Genomic DNA, 17,943 nt, shown 5'->3' with positions numbered 1-17,943 from the left:
TGAAAACGAATACTTGAATGCACCCTCTGTGGATATGAAAACGTGAACTACGAAGCCAATATCTACGAATGTTTTCAGTGGGTAAATGGACACACTTTCGGGTTGTGTTCCGTGCTACGTGCACGAAATGTCGGTAATAAGAGTGTTGTAACGCAAAACGCTTATGTATATTGAATAAATTTCTAATGTTAACCCTTTCGTACCTTCGGCTTTCGCAAAAGAGATGTGTTTTATATAAAGATAGTTTTATAGGTTTTTGGGGGTGCTGATTCCAAATTTACCAAAATTTAAATTCGAAATGGCAGATTCAAGATGGCGACTATGAAAAGCTTAAATATCAATATATTTAAAATATGATCTTAGATTTTATTTTTTAAAATATATATTATGTTCTTTCCTGAATATACAGACATATACGTTCGATTCGTAACGTTGTTATACCCTTTTTTTTTTGCAAGCCGCGCATCTACCGCGAGACTTGGATGCCGTCGCCCGCGTCATTTACTTTGATTACACAATAAAATATTATAATATTTATCATAAAAGTTGTAATCACATTTAAATAAAACTTTAAGTTTATAATTAGCTCATAAATTCTACAATTTTTCGATTAATATACGGTTAATCTTTATTCTCTAAAAATTTGATTTTTTGCAAAGTTTAGATAATTATATTTTATCATAAACATTACATTTCAAAGTGCGTGATTTTTTTACATGTAGCTTGAACTTTCTTCTTTAAAACAAGCCAAGGTAAAAGTCGATAGGATTATTTGTTTAAAAGTTATGATTTTTTTCGTAGGTGGGACACATATGTCCCAGAGGTACAAAAGGGTTAAATAAGTTCTGTGTAGTTTCTCTATCTCTCTCTATTATTAATATATATATTATTTGATATTATATATTAATCACATATCGTTCACCATCACCACGGCCATCACTATGTAATGATTTTTCACAACGATTTATCATTGAAAAAGAATAAAGTATATAACACAAAAAATATATAATATTCTAATTTATTTCTAAATATTAAATACTATAAATATTAAAATTAAAATAAAAAATTTGGCTCAAATAATAATAATTAAAAATTAATTAAATAATTGGCAAGTAAGAGCCAGGAAGGCGCGAAAATTGGAGCACAAGAAAAAAACCTTCTTTCTTTTAGTTTTTAGTATATTTTAAATTATTCGTCATAATACATGCAATAAACACGAACGTTTCAGATCATCTTTTGATCCATCAGCGACATTATTAGAAAGTGTTAGACAATAACATATGAAATTATATAAATCATTTTACAATCAACATGCATATACTACAATGCTGTATTTCATTAGTATAATTAATATCTATTTCGCAGTAATTATAATTTGTGCGAAAAAAGCGCAGAATCTGATGAGCCGTTTTCTCCTATTATTTAAAATATTAAAATTTGATTTCCATGCGCAATAACTCTCTGCATTTTTATTTTTACTCAAATTTGCTCTATGGATTTATTAAGATTTATCATAGTACACTGTAATATAATAATTAGAATTGTTCGGGAAAACATACAGGAATGTTTCCGTGTGTATAAGAAATTTGGAGAAGACATTATAGTAGCGACTTTGTATACATACAAGTGTGGAAAGTGAGGGAAAGAGTAAGGGAAAGATTTTCGAAAGGTTACTCATTCATGTTTACGCTTAAACGCCGACTGGATCTCCAATTCTACGCACTTATTGGAGATAGTATTAAGTGTGAAAAGTATAGATTTCAAACATGGTGTGAAAAATATAGATTTCAAACGACGAGAGCGAATAACAATATGTCTAGTTCATCTGATCGAGAATATCGTACTGCTACCATAGGTGGTATATTCGCAAGTACGCCAATCGATGATGTACCCGCAAGAAATTATACCACATCTTTATCTCAGATCGGCACGACTTCTTCCTTAAGCGGAGACAGGACCGAAGACGGATTACAATCGCAGACAGCAAGTAAGGATTTATTATGCAGGCGTAATTATATTTTCATAAATTCTTCTTACTATGAACAAATTCTATTATTCCATAAAAAATTAACGATTAAATCTTTAATTGATTGAACTTTTTAATATTACTGTTATAATGACAAATTACATAGTCAGAAATATGATTTATATCTTTGTTGAAATTAGAAAAAATGTAATATATAAGTTATTTCATAAAAATATAAAATATTCCCGAATCATATTAAAGTAAAAATTATATTAGGAGATATTTATAAGTCATACAACTAATTTAATTTTAATGTGACAGGGAAGAGAATAAAAAAAAGAAAGAAAAATAAGGGAAAACCAAACAAAAGAAGGTCCATTCAATTAAATGACACTGAACAAAAAACGACTACCGAATGGAGTACTCAATCGGAAGAGGAAGTTTCAAAAGAAGACGTCCTGGAGGAAGAGGACGATGCTTGTATAAATTTATTCGATGATCCGTGTACGCCGGAGAAAATTCGAGATGCACCAATCATGTGTCAATCTCCTTTGCGCTACTCACCGATTTTACGTTCGAGTAGAAGATTTCTCTATAACATCGAACAAGATGATAAATTGCTACCGGCAAATATACCATCGAAAGTATCAAAGGATCTAGAGGAAACGGACAAAAATGAAATAAAACTCAGTATGTATCTTGAATAAAGTATAAGATTTATTAGAATATAATAATTGAATAATTGAGATTTTTTAATAATCATATATATTCAATAAGTATTTTTTTCTCAAATTTTAATTTGATGTTTTCTCGATAACGCCTCTTATTCAATATTCTTATTTTAATTTTTTCGCTGCTCAGATTATTTGTTTTACTTTTATGTGATTGTTTTACAAACATATTTTACCTATAATCAATTAATAATTAGGTTAAATGTAATTATTCATTGAGATATATTACAATTTTAGATCGCCCGAACAACGCGAAAACATATAAAGGTCCTAGGGAAAAAAAATCGCAAAATTTGTTAGGAATTTATTGGAATGCTACATATTCTCCACCTTGCTTCTCAATGAGTGATTTGCTTTGGGAGGAGTTTGTCAAAAAAAATCGCGAAGAGATGCCTGAATATTTAGCATCGTGCTCCGCGCGAGTAATATACAAACAGTCGGATCTTCTGCGCAAACATCCTGATATTCCTCCAAAGTTTGAAAGCCCTCCACATCTACCAGGATCGATTTGCATTCGAGGCTACTCGAACAGAGAAACAAAAAAATGGGTAACAAATGTAACATATTATCCGAAGGAAGAAACTAAGGTACGTCAAACGAAGACTAGCAAGAGAAATAAGAGAAAACAGAAAAAGAGAACAGTAACGTTGAAATCGGTGAATACACTAAATGAAACAACAACCGTCTACGACGTAGATGATGAGATAGACGTCGAATTCGAAACTGGCGGTCGAGATGGTAAACGAATATCCTTTTCTGAATTTTGTCAGAAACGCAGACAATCAGAAACTCGACAAATGTTTTGAAAAATTGTCTTCAGTATCTTGTTATTCATAAACGTAGCGAGAATATTTTCATATATATAATGAAATTATATATATAATGAAATAAAACACGTAAACGCATCGTTTGGCCTCGCTACATTTATATATTTAGTATTTATTTCGCATGTATACTTAAATTTTTTTTGTATAAATCTATAATTAAAAATTATTAGTATTTTCTAATTATGTTAAAGATTTATTTGATAAATCTAATAAAACTTTTCCAATGCATATTTTTATGCATGTCAGATGCAATCAAATTTTGTTGATACGCCAATATATTCATAATATAAAGATACATTTAATTATATACTTTGTCATGTAATAATTCACTTCTTTGTACCAGTTTATAAAAAATATATTATTACATAATTACTATGTGATATATTACTAATTATTATCTATTATAATTAATTATTTTTGTATATATTTCTACATGTGTGTGTATCATATAAATATTAATTGGGCAATATTATTTAAGATGATCACACAAAATCCTTTCGATTCTGTATTTAAATGAATATAATTTACGATACAAAATATATAAACAACAAATTATATGACTGGGAAAGAAGTATAAGTATAAAGAAGTTATATTATCCTTTGATTTTGGATTAATAAATTTTTCTTTTGAGCACACAGTCGATATCATAAAATTGTACTGATTTTAATTTCCTTGCAATATTAACATACATATATATTCTAATTGTTATCTTTCAAATCTCAAAATCTTCTAAAATATTCTGTAAAATCTTTTTTGAGGACCACTTCGCTAATGTGTGTATATATACAGAAAATTGCTAATATTTTTATTTTTAAATTGAAAGCTTATTTTTGCTAATTATATATTACATTATCTTCACATAGGTAAGAAATTAATTATATTAATATTTTTAAGTCGATGATTATAAGTAACTTAATCAATTTTAAATAAACGTAACAAATACGTGATATTATTATTGACGTGAGAAAATTATTGGCTATTTTACCTTCTAATTTTTATGATCAAAATGAACGATTTAAAAATATTAATACATTTTAAAATATTGATTGCATTAATATTTTAAAAATATATTGTATAAAAGAAAAAGATTTTATTATATAAAATATATTTATTATATATTTAATCACTTTTTAGCACACGAAAAGTACTAATTAAAATAAAATTCTTATCTAAAATTATAATTTATTATAAAATTAATATTTAGCATTACAATAAATTATTTGTTATATTTATATCATTTTAAATACTTCATTCTACATAAAAACTTCTTTTTTTGACTGTTGCAAAAATATATAAGTTAAAACATTAATAAGTATATATTGATAAGTATATATTGATAAACTTAAAATATTTATAACTTATTAAGCTGGAGCGAACTTATTCTCTTTCTCTTTTTTTATTATTTCTGTATTTTTTATACCATTTTAAAAATTGTTTCAATAAATATCAAAATTCTTTAAAATATTAATTTAAATATTATGAAATCGCTTGTTATTATAAGTATATCGCGGGACAAGCAAAATTTTGATACATTTTGACATGTTGATCATATAATTAAATAAATTCGCAAGAAATGGTATTAAATTTGGTAAAGTTATATTTAGCCTCTCGTTTAACTAAGAGCATACTGTTTGTTCAGTTTCTCCAATACAATCGCGGCGCCAGAAGAGATTGTTTTTGCGATTCGCCAAGCGTAATTGCCTGTCGAAAAGATGGTATTATTTTTGTCGATTTACATTTGCACTCCTGTTCGGTAAATATTGAATTAATAACGATTAACATGTCCTTGATAGCCCGCCTTTATACAGATCGGCACTCAATGTTAATCAATTTGACGACGTTGATGCTACAAAAAGTACAATATTGTTTTGTAAATTTGCAAGGTAATAATATTTCTTTTCTGTCGAGACTGTGCACAAACGATGATTCGCTAAGCGAGATCGCTCCGTCGATAGAACTTGCATCATACCTCGTCATACATACGTTCGTTATCTAATCGAGTCCACTCGACCGTCGAATTTGATCACCCTTATTCGATCAGTCTAACTTTACCTTGCACTCGTACGGACTTTTGTCTTTAGTATTGGAATTCTCGTTCTGTTGCGTTCAATATGGAAACCTTTCCGAACTATATGGAACCAGAAATATTTATCCACAAGTTTGAGGATGATAATACACTACCGAAGAAAGTGCAACAGAAGCTTTTGAGCTTATTCACCAAGTACAAACAGCTGAACGACGAGGATAAGAAGAAGTTCCATAAGGGGGCCATTGACGCGTTGACGAAGGTTCTGCAAAAAGTACCTGACAAAGCGATTTTGCCCACGTGGCTCGTGCTATGCAAATCTTACATTCCATTCATTTTCGTGACATCGTGCGTGATGCTTCTGTTCGGTACGACATCTTCTGCACCTGGAAATGACTTTATAAATATTTAATAATAATGCGATATTTATGACGTTATATTAATGATAGATATACATATAACTTGTTTCTAGTAATATAACATACCGAGAATATAAATTAAATCCATCAACACTATCGACTGCATAATTATATATTATATATTCAATATCTTTTCGGATTACTGTCCCATCTTCTATTGACTCTTCGGAAAAATTTTTCCATAATAGAAATTTTATTAGACATTATTTATTTTCTTTTTCAAATGCTTATTTTTCTTCTTGCAATGATTTAATTGTAATGTAATTGTAATTTAATTGTAATTATTTCCTGTTTCGTAGTTATAAGCCGCCGAGTGTTTCGCCGTATGTGGGAGCGAGAACAGCGTCATAAAGAGAAGAAAAAACTCAAACAACAGAAAAAAGCAGAAGCAAAACTACAAAAGCAACTACAAAAAGCAAAGAAAAAGAAGCAGTAGACAACATAAGATACAATTAATCTTATATTTTGGAGAGGAAATTTGTTGACGAAATTGAAGGTTCTTAATGAATTTAAGACGCATGTAATGTTCATCATACACATATTTAATATACATATGTGTTGTAATACTAGTATATATATATATTTTTTTTTATTAAATATTATAGTATATCATTAAATGTTCATATTTCAGCATATAATAATACATAAAAATAAGATATATATTGCAATGTATATATATAAAATTACATATACATTATGAAATATACGATTTATATATAATATATATCCATTATACACATTCCATAATTTTATTTTATAATAGTACTGATTGATAAAGAGATCAAAATACTTTCTTTATAGCTTATTTTAATTCTTAATTATGTATTGTAAATTTCTTGATATAATAGTAAATTAAACGTAATTAAAGTAACATGGAGTATGGTGCAAAAAATATTAAGGATTGCCATCAAAAAACTTTTATTACATCAAAACATTAATGATAACAGACTCGAAATTTTAAATTCAATATATAAAAAATGGCATTATAAGTAATTAAATATTTAATTACTTATATATAATAAACAATTGTGTATCAACAACAACACGACACTCGTAGTGCCGTTTAAACCCATTTTTTATATATTTAATTTATCACATCATTTCTCGTTGACTTATGAAGTATACAACAATTAACATATTGGAGAGAGAGAAAAAGATATATTTTTGTTCTCAAAATATCAACACGTAAATATTACAAACTATAATAGAAAAAATAAACACTATATGTAATCAAATAATACAGATAACTTTTTATTCTTAATTATAATTACGGTACAATATAATTAAATTTTTCATAATTGACATACATATTAAACGATTAGATTTGTAGTGAGCATTCCTAACGATTACAAGTGCAATTCTCCGCAGTAAAAATTATATTACTTGTTAGATAACTTTAATAATTATTTAACCTACTTTTCATCAAGTATTTTTCATACTTTTGTAAATACATGTGAATTATGTTATTATTCCATTTTTTATATGAAAATACACAATTATCTTCCCCAATAAATTCTTAATGCATTATTTAACAGGCAACAACAATTCTATAATAAATTGCATTGATATTTGCATATAAAATTAATTATTGCAAAATATAGTAATTACTTTAAACATCACATATTTTATAAAATTTTCAAAAATATCATATAATCTCACAAATATTAATATAAAAGAATCATCTTTCCTCTTACTGTAATATTCGCATTATATAACAAAATATAAGAAAATATTTTTCTTTCACTATAACTCTCTATATCTGTTTGTTATTGTAAACACTTATCGAATAAATACGTGAGTGTTTATCAGCACATTAATTAAGGCACTGGGAAATTGTTTTTCTTAAGCATATTTTATGATATAAACCATTTTTCTTTAATGATCATTATTAATTTTTTATAATAATATATAACGTTATTTTCTTTTATGTTAATAACAATCTTAACAATTTATAGAAACAACAAAATTACTACAAATATCTATACTTAAAAACAAATTATTAAATCAATGAATATATAATCGTAGTATAATAACTATATACAATATTAAGATTTTACATTTATTTTTAGCGTGGCACATATATCGAATGTTTCCATAAATTGTATTAAGAATAATGATACACACAATCTTTCGTATTTTTAATCTTTCTTTGTCCTTTCGTTTCTTACTCAATTCTGGTAGATATATGCATATACGTATGTGCATTAAATACTTTTTCCAACCTCACCGTCAATCCTATGTGGCCTAGAAATCGAAATCAATGCTCAGCATCTTTGTATTCGTCCGAAAGATATAATTTATGTACTCACAATAATCATAATCTCAGAATATTCAGTACAACATGCGATTGCACAAAGTCTTCATACTTATGTCTATCTCTCGCTATCATTGAAGTAATACGCGTCTAGGATATATAATTATATAATAGATGAAATAATACATCCTTCTTTAAAGAAAAAAATTCGTAATTTCTTAAAGAAAGTACAAAGTACGATATCTTATAATTTTCTTTTTTATTTAGTAAAAAATTTAAAATTAAGAGTTACCCAAAATTATTGAATATATTTGAATTCAGCACGATGTATATGTTTGGATCGATCGAAGACCCGAAAGATCGAGTACACTGCACTTTAAATATATAATAGTAATATTATACAATAGCAATAATCATTATTAATACATGTATACTTAAAAAGAGGGATTAGAATAAATTTTCATATATGTCTCAATTATGTTATAAATATAGCTTGATATTCAAATAGATATCAAAATAATTAATAGTATTGAGATAAAAATAGCTATAATATCATAAATCATTGATAAAATTTGTACACACTTTAAAATACAAATAATTTCAAAATACAATTTTCCAAATCGTTACATCCTTTTTGTAATATTTTAGTTTATATTCTTTCATATTCGGTTATCTGTATTGTAAATACACAATATGTACATTATAGAATTTATTTTACATTATATTAGAATTTTAAAACTTCCAAATCTATTATACTTTCAAATATATTAGATTTTTATCTTTTTACAAGATGTCATAATTATTTTTTTGCATATGTTTGTCAAATAATATATCTATCTTATTAAAGTTTTTACTTATATCTTTATAAAATTTCAAAAATTATTCAAATAGTTTTCGACTTTATCAGTAATTTATAACGCTCGCTGGCCGGATCTAAAAGAAGCATATATTGTATTAGTTTAAAAAATATATTAATTTTAATTGCCAAAATCGTAAGTATAATAAAGTGAGCATTTACCTTTGATCATTTCGACGAGATACATACTCTCGTCCTTCATATTCGCTACCAACTCATCGGTGACCATCACATGTATACCCTGTGGTCCTAGGAACAATATCGAGTGTAGTCGATCGTGCGATAAGTTTAGAGTGTTGAGCAGTTTATTCGTTAGCGCGACGCTCGTGAGATTGTCGAGATAAGTGACTCTCCAGAGCGAGCCATTGCCCTCCAACGAGAAATAGAGGGTGAGCTTCGGAGCTGGCGCTTTGGAGTGCAGCGTGTTGAACAATCGAATGCCATCCGCTACTCCGCAGATCTGGATGAGATCTTCCCGAGACAGACGCAGAATATCAGATGCGGAGAAGCTTGCGAATGTCGACTCGAACGCATTGAATCGACTCGCACGAAGCCATGCAGTTGTCTGCGTGGCGTTGGCATCCGGTGGTAACTCGGTAAAACACGGGGTGCTCTGTAAGATTTAAGATAAAATGATTACACAATATATAAAGTAAAAGCGACGTGAATAATTTTATTCGATTGTTTTTTCAGCTTCAGGTTATGGGAAAATTCAATTGGACAAAGTGAAATAAATAAAAAAAATTCTCATAAAATATTAAACAATTATACATCAAATAAAACAATAAAATAAATAAATAAATAAATCTACATGTAATTGTATGATAAATCAATATAAAAAGGAGAGGCTTATTTGGGATCAAGAAAATCGCAGGTGATATTGCGTGTTTTACAAAATTTTCTTGGTCCCAAACAAGCCTCCCCTTTTTGTATTGATTTCTCATAAAATATTTTCCATTTCTTCGATTTTTCTTAAATCGCGACGTGAAAACTTAAGAAATAAAAAATATGGATTTTGAAGGATCAGCTTATTTTAGAACAATATTTTATAATAAAGATCTTTACTGTTCTCATAGACTCGATTAATTGTTGCGGAGAAGTAGTTTTGTGCGCAGCCAAACTAACATCGGCTTCAATGCAAGTCTGATCCGGCAATATGGCCGCAGGCGATGGCAAGGCCGGCGCCGTTCCCACGTTTTCCTTCACGGCATCCGAAGCGGGAACCAACGGTACGATACCGGAATTAGAAACTGAAAGTGCCAATGGTGCCACTACCGGGGAGGAATTAGTGATGGTCGAACGTGTTTGCGGCGAACTTGAAAAAAAGAGACAACATACATTAATATGGATTAACATACACATTATTATCTATAATCTATTAATTTATATAATATATAAATACGTATTTATATATAATTAATCTATTAATTATTATCTATTAATAAATGTCTTAAAAATCTGAAAATATAAAAATTTTGTTACAGACATAAATTCGCGTTCGTTATTTGCGATGATTAATAATTATATAATTGTAATTTTTTTTTTTCACGTTAATTCTTGGCAAATGACAATTTTTTCTCGCACACGTAAAAATACTTTAGACTCTGTCGCACGTGAATTCGTTTACTATGGTGTGTTGCAAAATGTTGGCGAGTTGTTAGCGGATTATCTGCCTTATTAATCGTAAAGGCGAGACATAAATCGTCGACGGCTGACAGTTACACGTTTAGCTGAATATTTTTATGAAAAAAATACGCAGTACGAGTCATCAGGCGCGTGTTCCGCAATACATTCAATTTCACTAATGAATTCGAAATTGATCTGAAAAATAAAATACAAAAAAATGCTCGAAAAAAAATATATATTGGACATATTAAGTCTTAAGTTGATGGAAAACAATGTGTGAACGGATAATCAATGAATACAACGTGTCCAATATATAACGTACACTAATTGCATACACTTCGAAAGAAGAATGATTCCTGATGATCATTTAAAACAAAGAAATTTACAATCTCGCGAAAAAAAAAAAATTTTATATCTATCAAATTTTTATATCTACGCACATGTTGTATTAAATATTGCAAATATTTGATATTATCGAACTCAACCTTGGTGATTATGACGCATAATTCTATAAACTCCATATTAGAAAGCTCAAATTCTACATAATTTAAATGCAGCAGTCATATAAATGCAATTTGAGTGGAATTTTATCAACTTGTGAGATAAAGATACAAAATGGTAAATATTGAGAAACGTGAAATTTGAAATAAAATTCAATTAATATTTCACGTGTAATATCCTTTTAAAAATCAATATCTTTCTGGCATTTACAAAATTTAAATTCATCAATCAAAATTTCTAATCTTTCGATCGCAACTGAGAGAAATTATTAATATCCTTTGAAAGAAATTATCAGTGTTCTTACACAGAATGCCCCTTCAAACGAACTACGAGCTTAACTTTCCCGCAGTCGTTGATTCTCTTCACGTCCCGACGCTTCCTTATCTGCAGACTGACTAATCCTCCTCGCATAATATATCCTCTCTTCATCCGTGCATTCAACAGAGCATGGACGAACTTGGCCACGACCTGGACGTGAGGCGGACCACCGCTAACGATCACTTCGTGCTCCAGAAACCACATGACGAATTGATCGAGTGGATAGCACGGTCGTCTGATGGACCAGCAACTTCTCAGATCCCAATAATTCCTCCCCATATCGGATGCGTTCCCTTGTTACGATCGAAAGGAATCCTCTACAGCGAGTTCGTTTTCTCCTTGAAAAGATTTGACCTTCTTCCGACTCTTCACGCGCTCATTCATAAACGTACACCTGCACGCTCGAACCTCCGATTGTTCTCCAAGCGTCTTTCCATCCATTCGTGCTCAATGTTATCGAGATGCCCTTCCCGAATCCGTTTGATCGGTTCGATCTATGTGAACTAATCGCCTCGATAACCATCTGTCTTCATCGCGCGTGTATTCGAAATTGTGCGAAGTTAGACTATGGTATATCATACTTCGGTAATGCATGCGGTGTTCGCCATTCAATAACTGAACGTCACGCTCGATGATTTTAGGTAATAGAGAGTAGCTCTGGTTCGACCGGCAGATAGGATCAGTTCGAGTCAGTCGGATTGCATCGGTCTGCCGCGAACCGGATACCGCTAGTTGCCTGCGACATTCGTCTGTCGGCGAGCACTCTCGAAATTATGACCTTTGCAAGCGATAAGTCTTTCCTTCTTCAGAATTGAAATCTCAAGAAGTCATGTGATCGTTGTGTCGCAACTTTTCTTTCTTTCCTCTTCAAATCGAAATCAAGTGCGATCGAGCAAACGCTCGACAATCACTCGCGATCCAATCTCGCGATCAGGAAAATGAAATATTGTGTATTCAAAGTTCAAAAAGCCTTTTGATTAATCGTTTGCACTTTTTTCTTCGCTGTTGGAAATTGCGCCTTTCGCTTGCTTGTTCGATGCACCTCTATCAAGGAGTGAACTTTGTATCCACGAGTTTACGATGTTTATCCCCTTGAGACGCGTCGGGTCTAATTGCAATGCCACATGTGTATCATAAACGTGCACTCTTCTGTCGCCTCGTTCTTGCTGATGCGTAAGATATATCCACTATATTTCTCTTCCAGGAAATTCTCTTCTTCGAAATTATAAATCTCTTCCATCCATCGTTACGTGAAGACGCGCGTAGAATGTTTCGAGTATAAAATGAATCCAGTCCTAGAATCAATTTATTTACTCCAGTGCCAGACTTGCACAATTAGTTTCATTGGCCTTCTTCGTGCGATAAGTGATTGTTACAATCAGCTGTAATTTTTCTTCTCAAGGTTAATTCGTGGACTTCACGAATCTAATTAAACTTCAAGCACGAAGCTCAACTTATACTTTTTCTCCAAGAAAATCTCTATTCTATCTAAATCTCTTCGGAACTTCCCTTGTACTTTCTTTCTCAAAATAACACATTGAAGTTTTTTCATTACCTTCCAGTGGTCGGGGAGAGCAGGACATGTCCTGATTACGAGTCAATTTAACCGCCCTGTCAGCTTTTTGGCGGCAGGGCTGCTCGTCATCTGAGAAGATGATCCTGCCGCGATAAGAGCACGTAAATGGCCAGGATATCACGCGTTGTCACGGCGCATAGATCAATCAATGCAATTGAAAGTGCGTGTGACACTTGAATACACTCTGTCAAAAGTAGACTGGCTGCTACGACGGACGAGGGCATTCCTGGTGTTCGGTGCTTGCTCACGATATATTGATCACGTTGTTTAAGAGTCTTCGCGAAGAGCACTATCGTTTGAAGAAGTTCGCTTCGTGCATCACACGTGGTTCTTGTTAAACGCGACCGCGAACTGTCATAAGCTATCTATCATAAATGATTCCGTCAGCGGTTTTATTGCATGATTAATGAATTGATTGCGTTTTTAAATTTTTCTCTCAGTAGGAAGTAGTTATTTGTTTAAGAGGCAGTATCAGGCGCAATATCAGGTCGCCCTCGATGTAATTCGGAGTCGGATACATCAACAGCGCGAGATATAACTGACTCAGACGAATCAAGCCGACGCGCTGTTCCCCCGATTGATCCGTTTCCTGTCGAAACTCACCTCGCACCGGAATGTACTCGTCGCGTACCGGAATATACCGGACTAAGATTAATTCAGTTATCTTGAATAATAGCTCTGGCGTACTCTCTTCCTCTCAGCTGAGTGCACGTTACGCAAATTGTGTTTCAAGATACGAATGCAAGAGCCACGTTACATGAAAATCTAGATTTTTCCATTAGGAGCGAGTTCTATCCATTTTTTTCAGCTTTAATTAATCATCACGAAATTCTTATCTAAGATAAGTAGTTGCTTCTGTAGATTGGAGCACTTTGAAAATAACGTAAATAGACAGAGCAGTAAAAATAATTCGCGAATAGAACAAGATGACTGAAGAAACCGATTAATAGTTTCTTCGGTAGCTTTGCATCTTGCTCCGAAACGTTTTGAGAACAAGTTGAAGATTACCGGTTCGAAATAATATCGGTTCTCTTACGCGCGATGCAACTGTAAGCTTCAGCTCTTTCTTCCTGAATGATGCTTGGCTTGTTCGCTTCAAGGTTGCACGCTTTCGCCGAAATGTCGATCGGGTTTCGATCAATCGCGTGTAGCAAATTTTCAACGCCAATCGATAAATGTTGCAAGCGGATTACGCGAATAGGATGCCGGTCACCGGTTTACTCATAAAACACACGCGTACGTGCTCAACGGTGGATCGCGTTGGCAGCGGTTGTCATTCGAGACGACGTTCAACAATGCGACGACACACTTATCTTGCATGTCTTGGGACGTGGGTGTGTCCCAATAGATTCACCGAGATAATGAATCGAGACGGGAGCAACGCGGCTACACGCAATGTACGACGTTCTGAATTTATTCGCATGTACCATGCCGCTCTTTCACCATGTCTCTCTCTCTCTCTAATATTTTCTTCCTCCTTCTCACTTCATGTTAGTTCACCCAACTTCCCCTCCATCGAGAGGTTGATCATCGGGGACGCCGGCTCGCGCCAGTTCGAGCCAGTTTGTCGGCGGCGATGCCCAGCATCTACCTCCGCACCCCTCGCTTCTCCTTTGCCACCACCAACGAGTAAACTCTTACCGAAGTCTAACTACCACTTCCATCATCCTTCACTAGAATGAACCCCCACCAGTATCATGCAGAGTGTCTGACAACATCGCAATTTCTAGTACACCTGTACTAAGAATACATGATGTCCTTCTTTTCCCTTTTCCCTCTTTTAGAGTTTCTTTTTTAGATATTTCTTTAGATATTTCTTGCTTTAATGAAACGGAAGATAATAAATAATGATAAAAAAACAGATGAGTTTATTATTGTAGATCTTCATTTTTTATAATTACGAGTAAAAACGCAGGAAACAAAAAGAAACTTCGCTATCATATCTTTTCAATATGTTTTTGCTCTTTCAATTTTTATTCAATTTTCGTTTTTTTATTCTTGTAACGAGATAAAGAATCGGAATAAGAAGAACAATCAGAGGGGTAGATATATTTCTCTCGATCGACAATTATTCACTCTCCTTATTTATTGTAATTAATATTTTTTCATTTGACATTTTTCAAACATTACCAGACAAATAAAAAAATAATACAAATTCGCAATACAAATTTATTTTTATTCATCTCGAAGATAATAAGTAGAAGAAGAATCGACTTCTCTTTGATTCAAGCAGCTTTCACGGGACCTGCATTTACATCCAAGTGCGTCGCAATAATCCAAGGTCGCGGCGATTGCTTGGTAGATCGCTCGGTTACAACAAGCGTGCATATAAATAGTTCGCAAAGGCAAAAACATTCATCAGGAGATACCGACGAATCAAGTATGTCGGAAATGTTTTGCTATTTATACCCTGCAACAGGTATTCGTCGAACACCATGACGCAAGGACTTGCACGACTGCTTATTATGGCGCGAATCGAAAATCGAAATCGAGATAAAAATTAAAAAAGCTATATGGATTGAACTATTGGCGACATCGTGAAATGAGTTATCACCGGAGTAAAAACGAAAAAAGTCAATTGCCCGCGTTTAATTTTGTAATCATGCGGTCAGTTACAATTTGTTTTGCACGTCGTTATTTTCGGAGGAATCTGTCAGTCGAGTGACCACAAGTTGTTGACAAAAACGAATGGATTCATACATATTAAATAGGCGTCTAGAACTCCCTGTATCCAGTATTATAAATTATTACGAACAAGATTAAATTTTCTCTAATGTTTAAATTTTGTCTAATTATTATTTGTTTGGTTCCGCGTCACGTACAGAAGCGAAGTATTAAACCATAGCAATGAAACTGGCGATACAGCAATCTTTTATAAACATTCTTAATTATTGGGTAAACGATTGTGAATTTTGTAAGTTTTATGACGCACGAATTTCGCGGTGATTAATCTTTCCTCTCTACAAATACCGTTTTATTATGCGTTAAATATTTTTATGAAGCAATACTGTCTTTATCTTATACGGAAAATCTCGGGTTAATACGTTATCGTATTATATCTCTCAATTGTAAGTTCCTGATATTAGCAATAATGGAGGAAAAAATAGAAAGCTAAAAATAGGCATCGATATTTTGCAAACCCAATACAGGGGTTGTGGAAATAATAATGTAAAAAACAAAAGAATTAAAGAGTGACGTAAAAGCTGTTGACGTAAAAAATGTAATATTGTGTTGACGAACTAAAAAAACTAATTATAACAGCAGTACGATTTACTAATTACTATACCTTTTCAACGATGCCCATATTTAACTCTAGACATTCCACGAATATTGTGTATTTTATCATGTATTTTATGCATTCAGCATTTACATCTGTTACACGTCAAACTGTAAATCTTTTATTCATTCATTAAAAATATTTACTTTTAAAAAGATGGAGCACGATTATTGCGTTTATATCCAAATAAAGTAAAATTAATTTGCATCAATCAATAGATTTGTTAAAATCGAACGTAATACGATGGAAACAGATATTATTGTGCAAGATGTTATTTTAATATTGCATGTCTGTTCAATCATAATATTAAGTAATTTATAGGCAGCGTATCATTTAAAATTTAAAACTACTTTTACGTATGCGGTTTTTTTCCGAGTGTCACAATTTTTCATACCATGTGACATGTGGCGTTGTCGATCTTTTTATCTTTTATCTTCGGAATGCAACGACGATTAAAAAAAATATTAGCAAAAGAATGACTGTAATAATCGACTTACATTGCATCTGTGGAGGCGTATGGACTTCCACCGTTTTGCGTCGGCAAGCTAGAGGACGATAAAGACTCCAGAGGGATCTGTAATAAAAAAGATAAAGTTAAAATCTTTCTATAAAAAAAAACAGAAAGAAAGAGAGAGAGTTCTAAGATATATTTCTATAGCGTTTCGGTATTTTTCTATTTGTCCTGAAAAACACGTTCTTCGATAAAACTTACATCGGAGAGGACGGTGCAGTCGTAGCTGGGCTGATATTTGTCCTGTTCGTGAAGAGGACGTCTCAATATCTTGTCTCGATCCTGCTTGTGTTTGCGATCCGCTCCTTTCAATTTGAAGACCTTCACCTGGCACGAGGCGGCATGTAGACGCGGTCCCTCTGGCAACCTGGTCTCCACTTGAATCCGAAAGGGAACGCCTTTTTCGCCACCGTGCTTCTTCGGTGTAAATTCAGTGCTTATACAATTAACCTATGCGCGAATAATCTTCATTAAATTATCATCGATGATACATTCTGGAGACAAATTCATGAAATAAATTTATTGAATTAAATTTAGAATTTCATGGATTTCTTTATAATTTTTTTCATTCAATTATATAAGATACATATAATTGCTGTAAAACAAGAAAAATCAATCACGTGTGTTGATGCGAATTATTAAGATTAAAACATGTCTAATTAGATCAGCGTACTTTAATATAAACGCCAACTTCTTTCGTGGGATCCCACATAAATTCTACGCTGTTGTTGGACGGTGACGGTTGACAGACGTCCACCATCCCGTAGCTAAGAGGAACGTCAACTTCTAGCAATCTTTCCCCCGGTCTAGCGCGTTGCCAGGCCAGCATCTGTTCCCGTTCTGTATATTGCAGTCGACGCTCGTGGAAGCAGATCCGTATCGTTGACTGGAACAGAAAGGTCGGATGTCCCTACAGAGACGTTGTAGCACCGTTTGGGCGACTCACATCTTTCGAACGTCGAGGATACGCCGTGATCTCATGCCGATCGTGTCAGATTATACTACATTTTAATTACCGTAATTGCGCGGGTCAGTTTTTTGCTCCATTCTCCCA

At 32.4% G+C, this 17,943-nt stretch overlaps 3 protein-coding genes across 5 annotated transcripts in view; 2 read left to right on the top strand and 1 right to left on the bottom strand.

Moving 5' to 3' along the window:
* Positions 1 to 1,680: 1,680 nt before the first annotated feature.
* LOC145963078 (uncharacterized) lies at positions 1,681 to 3,639 on the top strand. The gene is made up of 3 exons (XM_083084722.1): positions 1,681 to 1,987; positions 2,288 to 2,656; positions 2,935 to 3,639. Exons 1-3 carry the CDS (start codon positions 1,681 to 1,683, stop codon positions 3,501 to 3,503), a joined length of 1,245 nt encoding a protein of 414 aa, XP_082940848.1. The 3' UTR covers positions 3,504 to 3,639.
* A 1,753-nt stretch (positions 3,640 to 5,392) lies between these two features.
* On the top strand, positions 5,393 to 6,695 carry LOC145963433 (uncharacterized). The gene is made up of 2 exons (XM_083085368.1): positions 5,393 to 5,919; positions 6,270 to 6,695. Exons 1-2 carry the CDS (start codon positions 5,637 to 5,639, stop codon positions 6,404 to 6,406), a joined length of 420 nt encoding a protein of 139 aa, XP_082941494.1. The 5' UTR covers positions 5,393 to 5,636; the 3' UTR covers positions 6,407 to 6,695.
* Positions 6,696 to 7,195: 500 nt separating this feature from the next.
* Gem (transcription factor CP2 like gemini) overlaps positions 7,196 to 17,943 on the bottom strand; it is a 19,401-nt gene continuing 8,653 nt past the window's right edge. For 2 of the 3 annotated variants that reach the window (XM_083085363.1, XM_083085366.1), the window contains 6 exons: positions 17,563 to 17,799; positions 17,091 to 17,339; positions 16,876 to 16,952; positions 10,146 to 10,395; positions 9,243 to 9,693; positions 7,196 to 9,157 (listed from right to left, as the gene is read on the bottom strand). In XM_083085363.1, coding sequence (XP_082941489.1) covers positions 9,108 to 9,157; positions 9,243 to 9,693; positions 10,146 to 10,395; positions 16,876 to 16,952; positions 17,091 to 17,339; positions 17,563 to 17,799 — 1,314 coding nt within the window. In that variant the 3' untranslated portion in view covers positions 7,196 to 9,107. The remainder of the gene's footprint in view (positions 9,158 to 9,242; positions 9,694 to 10,145; positions 10,396 to 16,875; positions 16,953 to 17,090; positions 17,340 to 17,562; positions 17,800 to 17,943) is intronic. The other variant, XM_083085365.1, reaches the window with a different exon arrangement.

Source organism: Camponotus vicinus, unplaced genomic scaffold (assembly GCF_025532165.1).
Source record: "Camponotus vicinus isolate PSW18456_S1 unplaced genomic scaffold, iyCamVici1.0 SCAF_12, whole genome shotgun sequence".
NCBI lineage: Eukaryota > Metazoa > Arthropoda > Insecta > Hymenoptera > Formicidae > Camponotus > Camponotus vicinus.
The sequence above is the reverse complement of the archived record's forward strand: the minus strand, read 5'-3'. Positions and strand labels throughout refer to the sequence as shown.

What these genes read in the sequence shown, in the direction of transcription:
- LOC145963078 (XM_083084722.1), top strand. Translation starts at nt 1,681, where the DNA reads ATGTTTACGCTTAAACGCCGACTGGATCTCCAATTCTACGCACTTATT. An exon ending in ATTACAATCGCAGACAGCAA is followed by an intron (nt 1,988 to 2,287) that starts GTAAGGATTTAT and finishes TTAATGTGACAG; the next exon opens with GGAAGAGAATAAAAAAAAGA. An exon ending in CAAAAATGAAATAAAACTCA is followed by an intron (nt 2,657 to 2,934) that starts GTATGTATCTTG and finishes TTACAATTTTAG; the next exon opens with ATCGCCCGAACAACGCGAAA.
- LOC145963433 (XM_083085368.1), top strand. Translation starts at nt 5,637, where the DNA reads ATGGAAACCTTTCCGAACTATATGGAACCAGAAATATTTATCCACAAG. An exon ending in GTGCGTGATGCTTCTGTTCG is followed by an intron (nt 5,920 to 6,269) that starts GTACGACATCTT and finishes CCTGTTTCGTAG; the next exon opens with TTATAAGCCGCCGAGTGTTT.